Genomic DNA, 12,933 nt, shown 5'->3' on the forward strand with positions numbered 1-12,933 from the left:
CAGAGTGATAATTTGATCTAGTTTTAAAGTGTGAATAAGTGCCACATGGAGAGGACAAATAATAGTTATAATTCTTGACATTGCGGAGCACCTGGTTTCTTCATTATTGAAGATATTGATTTGATATTTGATGTATTTTATTATCATGACAAAGTTTCAGGTCAAGTTCGATTTTCAAGATTTTATGCTTTTCTCCTTGTTCAGTTAAACCCCTTTCCCTAGAATTAATTTTTTGCTTTAATTCTAATTAATTACTAGATTTCTGATTAAATGGAAATAACTCATTTTTAAAGATATTGTATTAAGAAAATTGACATTTTGGATTTTTTCCTTTTCTTATAAAGTAAATTTTTTGAACACCATGACAAGTTATAGATTCATTTCAATGACTTTTTAACTGGTAAGGGACTATGAATTGCCAGGCAAAACTCACAGAATGCTTGTTATCCAATTTTTGGATCATTTACGGTGATTATTATTAATATTTAAAAAACATGAAAGAAGTACAGCTTATAGAGGTTATTCTTCTAAGACCTCTTGACAGGATTGTTTGACATCATGAGCAGTTGACAATATTTTAACAGTCATTTTTGATGGACTTATAGGACTTTGTCTTTCTTAGACCTACTGCAGCAAATCCACACCATGTGATTGCTTCTCTCCAAAAACAATGGCATGGAACCCTGTCATATGGGATGTAATATTGATTATCAGCATACTCACTTGACCAAATACAATAATGACTTAGAAGTTTGATAATTCTTGTGGGAGTTGAGAGACTTTGACCATTTAAGGTCTTGTCCTGTAATGAGACATTGTGGAGACAGCTCCTTATGGATTATTAATAGATATTCAAATTGAGCATTTTTCAATATATATGTAGTTGACCAATTGACAGATAGAAATATGGAGAGTAGTATGATTGCCAATTAGACAACTCTCCATCAGAAACCAGATGACAGAGAAATTTACAACAATAGGTTTTCAACAATGAGCAAAACACATTTTGCATATTCAGATATAAAAGGCCCTGAAATGGTAAATGTAAAACTATGAATGGATTACTTTCATTTCCTTTTCCTTGTGCTTGCCATTTTATAACATCAGTATCCTTTAACATGTAACATAATTTCATAATCCTTGATTAGAAAATACAAAGTTCTTGTCTACACCCCCTCTCCTAATCCACCACTAATGATAACTTCTTTTTCACCATATCTTCTGAACTTTCCATCATGCCAATCCTTAAATTCACAAAAGTACAGCATTTCCTTCCTTTTAAATGCTGAGAATTACAGAACTAATTACAAAAACTTCAAACTGTGATGATGAAGTTGTCAATTGCACTTGTATTTCACAAGTCTACACGAGATGAATTTATCACACGAAGTGATAATTTGTTCTAATATTAAAGTGTGAATAAGTGCCACATGGTGAGGATAAATAAATATTGACATTTTTAAAGAAATGTGGTCACAATGATCATCAAGTTGGTATCTAGTCCTGCTATCCCGCCTTCCAACAACCAACATGGCCTCCATGGTGAAACTTAGAACATAGGATTAGAAGACAAGTGTATTATCTTTAAAACCTCTATACTTTGTAGAAAATCTGACAGGGACAGAACTTTTTGAGAATATCGAGATCTACCTATTGTCCATTTATAACTGGTCTGGTATAAAAGGTCATGTGAGCTTTTTCCATCACTTGGTGTCCAATCATCCATTGTCGCAAACAGTTTTAAAGGAATTTTTTGGGGTACCGGTATATCTATGCAGTTTCATAATTTAGTGCTAGATCATAAAAAGCAAATTTTGCATGAAGATAAGATGTTTCTGCACATTATTTCTTTTTTACAGTATTCCTTTTTGTTTTACCTTTCCCTGAGGTTGTCATCTTACATGGTTTATACTATGTGTGTGAAACTAGATGGTTTATTCTATGTATGTGAAATATAAGATGATTTTTACAGGTATGAGTATTAAAATCCCTCATAGTAAAACACATGGTCACTGGTCAATAACAGGATGTTATTAACTATTAAATACCCAATCATCACTCTATCATGCATAAAGATCCTGCTTTTATTTGTTTTTTTTTTATTTTACGAATAAAAAAAAAGCAAAAGTACAGTTAGCCCCAAGATAAATGTAACACTTGCAATTAAACTTCAACTGAATCAATAATTATTTATATTCAAAGGAAAAAAACGATATCATTATTCAGTAATAAATAATTTTGATAATATATAACCAAGGCCAGTACTATGCTTGTCCCTGACCTGGTTATTCATCTTACTAGGTTGGGGGAACTAGCTGGTAGCTTTGATATGAATACATGTTAACGTAACACAGATTCAAAGTTCAATATATAATGTTTATTAATCAGCATTCAATATAGTTATCAATCACAATAATTACAATAGTTCATGAGACATACATGTAATAAAACAGCATGTCTAACAAAAATCCAAGTCTATAACACAGTGTCCAATACGTGACTATAAAGCAAGTCTCAGAATACAAGTCTAATACATGACTGTCCCTTACTACATGGTCAACTAATATACATTGTTTCATTATTTAATTTACATAACATTAATACTTATTTATCTAATTTACATAATAATACTAGTTTATCTATTTCCCAAATATCAAGTCTTTGTGACATAACCTAAATCATCTTAAAAAGTAAGAAATCCTTTTTGTATATATAACACTTCTTTAATCCTTAATTCTCTATTGTCAATTTAGCCCTCAGAGGATTACATAATAATTTGCTTTACACTTATCTAAAATTGTGAAGATTTATATTAACTATTTATCAAGTCAATTATTTCTTAAGCTAGTGCTAAATATCTTTACTAATACAAAATTATAACAAATCTTTGAATTCCACATTTTAACATTCTTGTACCTAAAATATACTGGTTATACCCTTCCCTTCGTCGCCAAGATTGCTCCTGCAATCTTCAATTAAAATACAAAATGCATCATAAAAATGATTAATATAATACACACATCATATACCATCAATTGAATTTTTGATTTTTGTCAATGAAATATTACAATATATATATAAAAAAAAATGTGAAAACATTAATAAATTTCACTGATTCCTGTAATAAAACATTACTAAATATATATATATATATATACATGGATGGGGAATGGTCAAGTTTAGATTGTCCATATCAGGGAAGTTCTCTGAAGTTCACTAATATTGACAAGTCCAACTCTCACATTATTTATGACAATGAGCTCATTGCATACTTCATGAAGTATTTCTGGGTGCATAAGGGTGCATAAAAAATAGCAACATATATATATACAATACCGCTGAAATATAAGATTATCAATGTTTTATCCATATCAGTCATCAGCTACAAGTTAAAAATATTAGTAATCATATCATAAATATTATTCTAAAAAATAAAATTACTTTATGCCTAAACCATAAGTATGTAATATACCAAAGAATTATCTAATAAATATATCTAAAACACAAAACAATATCAAAAATATATCATAAGCAAAACATTATCATATCAATAAGCAATAATAACTGTTTTTGTATTAAAAACATATTCAATACATATATATATATAGGCAATATAATTGTTCTTGAGCACAATCGTCATATTCCATGTTAACATCATTTTTGGGGAAACACATGGTTGATAGTTTTTACGGATTAATGTTCATATATTTCTGGTTCAATTTTAACTTTAACATCTCATTGTCTCTTCATCTTCATCACTATTCATGCATAGTTATAAAAATGTCACTATATATATATCACAAATCTCTGCTTATTAGTTCCTATAATATTAAATAAATTTTCACTAGATAATTATTATATGTCCATCATTGTTTGTCTTTATTAACTTTTAAAAGCACAATATGGTCACTTCTATGGGTCCACCATTTCATCATTTTGTGGGTCAACCATTTCATCTTTTTGTGGGTCCACCATTTCATCATTTTTGGGTCCACCATTTCATCATTTTGTGTGTCCACCATTTCATCATTGTGGGGTCCACCATTTCATCATTTTGTGGGTCCACCATTTCTTTATCTGTGGGTCCACCATTGGTAGGTTACTTCATGAATGTAAGTGCAACCAATATCATAATCATACATGACACCAATTAACCCTTATCTCTTATTATAATTAATTCATTTGAATCGAGGGATTTTTTTGTTTTAAATTTATTTATCTCTTATATTCACTAGAACACCACAATTTTAGGCCAGTAACTGAACTACCTATTTGTAAATATTACAATAAATAACAATCTACATGTAAGAATTTCTAATTCTCTTCCTTTTATATTTTATCTTAATTTCCTATATTTTCTCTTCTTATTTCTAATTTATATATTTAGCAACTGTATGCCAGTTTATTTTGTACTTCCTTATTAAGTACTCCTTAATTATTTTATCTCTTTAGCTAAAAATCTTTAAGTCATAATAAAAAAAAACACAGCTCAAAAATAGTGATGCCTATACACAATGTATGTATAGGGAACACTTGATAGTTCTATTTGTATCATTGATAAAGTACATTTTGTATAATCTGAAGTAAAATTGGTTTAAAAGTACATCAGTAGATGTGCTGTCTACCTGCAATATTTAAGGATCTAATAGTAAGAACTACTAATGTAATGAATACATTTGTCCAGCAGGATTAAATTAACAGACACTATAACTAATCTGAATATTGTGCACTTTAACCAGAAATTCAGAACAAAAATAACATTTTTCAACGATACAAAAGAATATTGTCACAATGCATTTAATTTATGTATGCTTATAATATACTGCTTTAATATCTTAAGTTATAACATCCCTTTTTATATTTCTATACTTAGTGCCTTAGTCCAGTTAATTTTTTGTTTAAAATTCAACGCAGCCTTTTCATTATTGTACATTAGCTAGCAATTATCTTGTATGATCTCAATTAAAATTGGTTTAAAAGTACATCAGTAGATGTGCCGTCTACCTGCAATATTTAAGGATCTAATAGTAAGAACTACTAGTGTAATGAATACATTTGTCCAGCAGGATTAAATTAACAGACACTATAACTAAACTGAATATTGTGTACTGTAATCCATAATTCAGAACAAAACAACCTCTTCAATAACACAAAAAAGTAAGCATTGTCTCATTGCATTGACTCATTTTCATTTAAAGTAAAACAAAATATTATTTTCTACTTCAAAATTCTTAGCTTTTCTCTTATTCCTTATCAATTTGTTTTTCTACTTAATCTAGCAGAATTTAGATATATATGTGGAAAGTCTATCCATATTTTTCTCTCTGTATTATTTATGGGTACATTGAATACATTTCTTTTATTTATACATATTATTTTCAAAATCTATGTGAGCTTTATTAGCTTTAAGAAAGTCTATCCAAATATATTTTACTATCATTCACATTCTCAAGCTTTGCTGATATTTGATTTTTCTATATCTAACTTTATGTCTATGATTACCTAGTTTCAACTGTATAATATTTTCCAAAAAGGGAGCTATTATGATATTTTCCTTGAGGGGGGCTATCAGAGCTAAGGAGGGGTCAGGATAAACTGAATTAGACATGTTGAGTCTTTGTAGAGGGAAAATCCTATTAAAAGATCTTGACAACTTTAATTACAAAATAAAGTAAAATTTAAAGATTTGGTGTCATATAAGATCATAAATAAAAGGTTGACTCACCTCTGCACACTCAGGAAAATTCACTGTTTCCTATATGGAGATATGCTGACTCTTGTCTTCAGGTATTCAGGTTCGCATCCTATGTGTATCCCTCCTTAGTACCGGAAAGCTGGGTCACTCCGCCACGTATAACCAAGGCCAGTACTATGCTTGTCCCTGACCTGGTTATTCATCTTACTAGGTTGGGGGAACTAGCTGGTAGCTTTGATATGAATACATGTTAACGTAACACAGATTCAAAGTTCAATATATAATGTTTATTAATCAGCATTCAATATAGTTATCAATCACAATAATTACAATAGTTCATGAGACATACATGTAATAAAACAGCATGTCTAACAAAAATCCAAGTCTATAACACAGTGTCCAATACGTGACTATAAAGCAAGTCTCAGAATACAAGTCTAATACATGACTGTCCCTTACTACATGGTCAACTAATATACATTGTTTCATTATTTAATTTACATAACATTAATACTTATTTATCTAATTTACATAATAATACTAGTTTATCTATTTCCCAAATATCAAGTCTTTGTGACATAACCTAAATCATCTTAAAAAGTAAGAAATCCTTTTTGTATATATAACACTTCTTTAATCCTTAATTCTCTATTGTCAATTTAGCCCTCAGAGGATTACATAATAATTTGCTTTACACTTATCTAAAATTGTGAAGATTTATATTAACTATTTATCAAGTCAATTATTTCTTAAGCTAGTGCTAAATATCTTTACTAATACAAAATTATAACAAATCTTTGAATTCCACATTTTAACATTCTTGTACCTAAAATATACTGGTTATAAATATTTATAAATCTGTTCGGGGGTTCAACTTTCATGTGCTTGCATATCAATTTAGTTGAATAATGATTTTAATGCAACAATTATTCTCCAAAATGAAGTGATCAGTTATCATTTGAAATGTTTTGTTTACTTTGAATTTGCACTTTTATGTATCATCCTATATTAGCCTAATATCTATTAACTTGATGGGAAAATGAAGATACAGAATAGTAAATTAAACTTGTTAAACACTGATAGTATCTTATACTCTAAAAAAAAATAAAGAGATATGGTATGATTGTAAATAAAACAACTACCAACCAAAGCAGAAAACACCAAACAACTCTGAGGGGCATCAATGTGCCAAATAAAGGCCAAATCCATACTAACAGGCACCTGAATAACAACCTTAACAGACCTTAACAACAACGGCTGGACTACAGGCACATGGTTTGAGTATAGTCGCAGAAAGAATGTGGCAGGATTTAACATGTTTGGTAGTTGCTTGCTAAGTGTCCAGTGGCAAATATTTCAAACATATTTAAGAATAAACTTGTTTTAGAAGAAGATAAATATTTGTTTCATGAGATGACATGACAATATATTGTGTTCACAATATAAAGCTTTTAAGTTAATATCTAAAATACACAAAAAGAATCTTTTATAACACAGCTATATCATGTTTTCACAAAAGACTTGTTAACCATTCTGTACTGGTTAGTAATTTAATATCAGTACTGTCCTTTACCTATAGGATATTAACTATCAGTTATTCAATGACCAATCACAATATCATGCTATCTCCCGTAGTTTCAATAATAAGATATACATGATCCGTCCATTTACTCTATTATCAAGATATTTATATGGTCATTTACCTTATGAACTTTAGTGAGTAAACAAGATTTAGTAATTAATTTGGGATAATGAATTAAAGCATGAAATAATAATCTCATGATCATACCAGTATATTACCTTTGATTAGATCAGGTTACGGTAAATCACTTGTCATGAAACTTCATATTCCTGTTGTTATTTTGTTTTTAAATGTTTTCTAAGTGTTGTGATTTCTATTTTAATTTAACTAAATCTGGCAAATTAAAGTCCCAATTCAGTTAATCAGATTTGATTTAGATATTTCTGTTTCACACTGAAGACTTGATACTTTTTAAGGCAAAAGAGACAAGTATTTTTAAATATTTTTTTATTTTCCTCTTCCTACAAAATTTGTATTTCAGATGCAGATCTATGCTTTTGAACAAGGGGGTGGCATACTTGGCAAGTTAAGTGAAATATTTGCCACTGGACATTAAACAACAGACAATCTTTTCACTGACTTCAAACCAAAATTTTGACAACTAAACCATACAAAAGTTTTAGTCATTGTGTGATGATTGGCAGGGCCATATTATTACCATGAAATGAGATGTGCAAATACTAATATAACTGCATATCAATTATCAGACCTACCATTGGTGGTTCATTTAAATTGAACTTTTCACATACTTTGTTGCAAAATGTATCATTATGCATTGGCCTGAACATGTATAAAATATTTGCCACTGGACATTAAGCAATCAACTCAATCCTGTTTACCTTATGCAAAAGTTTATGTAAATAGACCATGACAGAAAAGACGTGGTCAAGTAAACTCCATGGAAATGAGAGGAGACCATACTAATACAACTACATACAAAACATTAGGGACCTAACACTAGTAATTTCTGTCTTAAACTGACCTTATCTCAAACTACTATTGAAACATTATTAACACCGCTGGAAACAGTATGCCTTAGTATAGCATTCTCACCTAGTTGAGGCAGGACAGAAATGGAAATTCACATCCTTATTTTTATATTGCTTATAGAGCAGGTAAATTAAGATACAATAAATAAACTCCTTCTAAATAAAAAGGTAATCATTTCAGCATTGTTCTTTGAATAATATCTTTGCTTTCAATGATTTCATTTGTAACAGCTGAATACATATCTCAGCATTAACACTTACTATCCTAGATTCTGTTGAAAGTTACAGTTTGACATTGCACAAGTTCAAGCTCTTCTTAGAAAACTCTTGATGTATTTACACTAAATCTGTAGATGTACCAATTGACACTCTAGTCCAAGAGTTCATGTTTTTTTTATATTAGTCAAAAATAGTCTTTTATCTTGCCATCGGTTAAGCACTTTTTCAAGTAGTTCAGTACATAAATATTTTGTGTTTTGGTAATTATTTTTTGTTTTGTACTTGGGACCACCTTCTGTTGAGTCCCAACATTTTCCAACTGATTTTAATATTTTTTTCTCATGTTTCTCTGCTGTAACACCACTGTCCAGGTGATTTGGTAGGTTAAAACCTCTCTACATGTACATTCTTTAAGTGCCTGTCCCAATCTACAAACTTATAAGTAAGTGGTGGTCATTGATTGCTGTCTGGACCTTTTATAGTTTACTATATGCTTTATGTTTTGCTCATTGAGAAGGCAGTGTTAGTGACTTGTGATAAATCACATCTTTATTATTTTGGTCTTTATTGATAGTTGTCTAATTGACAATCCTACCATACTTCCTTGTTTATTCATTTTTCTCCTAACTATAGTCACCCTTGCTATGATGCAATTATAATGCATTCGTCCTTTATTGATATTTGACAAAGTTTACTACAGGTCATTGAAAAAACATGGAAATGGCGGAGTTTGAAAATTCAAGGTTTGTCATTTCCATGTTTTGTTTACTGACCTGGTATAATATTTGCCTGATATCAAAAGTTGGTAAAAATGACACCATGTCACAGAAAAACAATAATTTTACATTTGCAGATAGACAAAGGTTTATCATGATATGTCCTGTCCATGTCCAATCTATGACATAGTTCATGTAGTTTGTATGTATTCTTTTATCTGTAATTTGGATATGAAGTTAGGGACAAAGGTTTACTATATAAGACTGGATGCACAAGAAAAACACAAAATTATTATAGACTGAATTGTTTATTTTTTGGTTTGGATTTGCAATTAAATAACAAAAATACATACAGAACTTGTAACATCAGACAAAGATAAATGCCTGATAATAGTTCTTAATACATTTTTTGTACCACTGATAATAAAATATATCATTTCATGAAATCCTAAAATTTCCTACGAGAGACAGAAATATTTTTCTTTATAAGATATTGAAAAAGAGGTTTGAGCTATGATAAAGATTCCAAATTGCTAAGGAATACTATTGGCTGTAGATAGAGAATATATTTTGGCTTTCAAGTTATGTCTTATCCAATAAACAGTTAAATTAAATTGTGTCATAGAATTTGAACAAAGATTCTATGCAGATTTGAGTATCAGCATATATATATACAATTCTACAAAAACAACTTCCATTAACTTTCAAGACAAGCACTAATTATGAATAAATTTGTACATCTTAATTTGCTTGAAAACAATTCAAAGTTATTTCATGCCATAAAGAAAAATAATGGAGACGTATATAATTTTGATTAACACTGGATTGTAGCAACATTTTATACTGTAAATATTTCTGGTCTTAGGTCATTCAGTTTAAACATTCCTGGACAGTCATTGTTTGTTTACTTTGCAACTCTAAATTATGCTTTTGAGTGTGTTGCTATTTGTTTGTTAAATATATATTAGAATATGCTGAATGTTGAGAACAGCTTGGAGGGAAAAAGCCAAACAGTAAATGCATTATGCAACTAAACATAACATGCAAATAAGAATAGACATAACAAATATCAAACCAAAAACTAGATATTACACATACAAACAAGCATTTTCAAATTATTATTTTACCTATTATGGTACATTTACACACATAAATTTTCTTTCTATATATAGGTATAAAATGTTTATAATAGTGTATTCTTATAGCACTAATATGTATTATTAATGTGCAATTACCCAAAATGTATAAATTTGGTAAAAGCAAATAATTGCAAAGCAGTTAGTTATCTTAGAAATCCAACAATTCCAAGTGAAAACATTCTAAACTCATATATCTCAACACAATGCCCTATCATAACATTTTTTTGTCAGTTTTGAGTGATTTGATAAGTTAAACTAGTCAAAGAAAAAAAATTGTCCTGCATTGTACATACAAAATATCTAAAAGAATTGGATATTTTAAATCCCTTAATTTTACCAGTAGTTATACACAAAACCTTTAATAAAGAGTGAAATGGTATTTTATACTTCAGCCATTTATAAGGCAATATTATGCTTCGAATCATCATTTTGACTAAAAATATCTTTTACAATTAGATACCAGTAGTTTGCTTTTAAAATTCCAGAATTAGTTTTCACTTATCATGATGGATTAACTAGATTCTATGTGTACCCTGTATGTTCAAAACACTATTCCATGTTTAGACATTTTGGAAGTTATTATTACTAATACTGCTAAATGAATTTACTGGTGATGTGTAAATGTGCATTCTTAGGCTGGTGTTAGAATCTATGTTACAAGTATGGATACAAAAATATGCGAACCTTTGAAAAAAATAATAATGGCTTTCAATGATGGGTGATAACATTTATCAATATGATGTTTTCAATTTCTAAAAGATAGGAAACCTCAGATGTTTTCAAACAAGTGCTCGTATCCTCATTAAGAAACATGCAACAGCCCTTGTTTGGTTATGGGGAAACCCTACAAAATGAATGAAATGAAAAAGATGGCACAATACTATTCTCCTATGTAAGTTCAAGTTTATTTTGTTTTTGTTGAGAGTTTCAGATAATAAAACATGTGATAGACTAAGGTCAATGACACACAAAATGGATCATGTCATAATTGTCATCTCTGGAAGGCAAGATGACACATGAAATTACAGCCATGCTTTTCACACATTTACATTTTGTACTCTTAATTTGTGGTAAGTTACCTTAAACTTCTTTTTTTGTTTTTTTTACTAAATTCTTTCCGATTAGTATTTTGTTTTTGTACACAAAATTTGTTCATATCTAGAATGTATTCATATTTCATCTTTCAAAATAAGAAAAAAACATCATCAATAAGAATTCCAAATTCCAGAGTATGCAAGCATAATGTATGATAAAGGTTAACAAATCCTTCATTGTGACATAGATTCTAACAACAAATTGATCTAATGAGTACAAGAGTTCTGAGTATCAGAGCTATAATTAACATAGATATACAAACAAATGTCAATCATCTGAACCATACAAATATATACACACATTATTACACACATATACATGTATCGTATATATATGTCATATGAATAATTAATAAAGACTAGTTCTAACTTCTGAAACCACTAGACATATACATGTAATGTAATTAGATAGACAAATCTTAACAAAATATAAACAAACTCTACATAGTAAAAACTGTAAACATCATATACATTTCTACGCTCATGTAAACTAAAAATAAAATAATATCTTTAAATAGTCAACAAAATGGAGTTTTTTATCCTCCACTAGAAGTAAAAGTATGTAGTGATAAATAATCACTATTACACAATGAAACATGAAATAGAATCAATTAGTTGATCAATTTTGAAAATTGCCAAGAATTAAGATTATGAATACATATGACCCTAGATGAACTATTCAATCAGCACTGGTGTTTGCCGTATTTTACTGACAAAAGAACAATACAAATTTATCCTACTTGATATAAACATTAGCCGACAATTCACTAAAACGGATGTCATACAAATTCCTAGAAATACTAGCCACAATAATACCATGCCATACATAATTCCTGTTTTGCTTTTAAAAAATTGAAATTCTTTTGAGATTTTCCTGTCAGTTAAAAACCAGCTGTATTTATACATGTAGCAAGTTCTTCTTGCCACGTTCAAGGCTATACACATAAAACAAATATCTGTAAACCATTCACTAATACAAATCAGACATGGAACTACACATGAACATCATTTTCTTTTGTAAAGCAGCAGCTGTAATAAGCCTAAAATTTGTCCGTAATCATTCCTGGCTATCAGCATCCTACAAGGTTTTATATAATGCTGTTAAGATTGGCAGTAACATCACAGAACGTTCTACTGCTCCAGATGATATAACATACACACAACCTAACATTGATCACTCAATATTGCACATGTGGGGGTAAAACTGGATGAGATCTAAACAGATATTAATGATAAATGTTCGTTCATTCCCTCTCCAGCATGACTTGTGTAATTTGTAATGACCCACATGACACCTCTCCATTGTTAAATGAACTCTTAAAAATCAGCAAACTCTTTTGCACATTTTTCTGTAGATGAAATCCTGAGTGGTTCTTCTTCATAGTCATCAAAATTACTGGCATCTCCGGGTCCTTTGCATTTAGGTATAAATGGGGCATCAACCTGCAGAAGTACATACAAACTATATATATAGTGATCTATTAAAGCTAGTGTGGCTC

The 12,933-nt window shown here is 29.6% G+C and overlaps 1 protein-coding gene across 10 annotated transcripts in view; it reads right to left on the reverse strand.

The window, feature by feature from the left end:
• Nucleotides 1-9,490: 9,490 nt before the first annotated feature.
• Nucleotides 9,491-12,933, reverse strand: part of LOC134687174 (cAMP-dependent protein kinase catalytic subunit alpha) — an 84,222-nt gene continuing 80,779 nt past the window's right edge. For all 10 annotated transcript variants that reach the window (XM_063547251.1, XM_063547271.1, XM_063547262.1 and 7 more), the window contains one exon: nt 9,491-12,877. In XM_063547251.1, the coding sequence (XP_063403321.1) occupies nt 12,752-12,877 (126 nt within the window). In that variant the 3' untranslated portion in view covers nt 9,491-12,751. The remainder of the gene's footprint in view (nt 12,878-12,933) is intronic.

The sequence above is a fragment of the Mytilus trossulus genome, chromosome 1, assembly GCF_036588685.1.
Source record: "Mytilus trossulus isolate FHL-02 chromosome 1, PNRI_Mtr1.1.1.hap1, whole genome shotgun sequence".
Lineage (NCBI taxonomy): Eukaryota > Metazoa > Mollusca > Bivalvia > Mytilida > Mytilidae > Mytilus > Mytilus trossulus.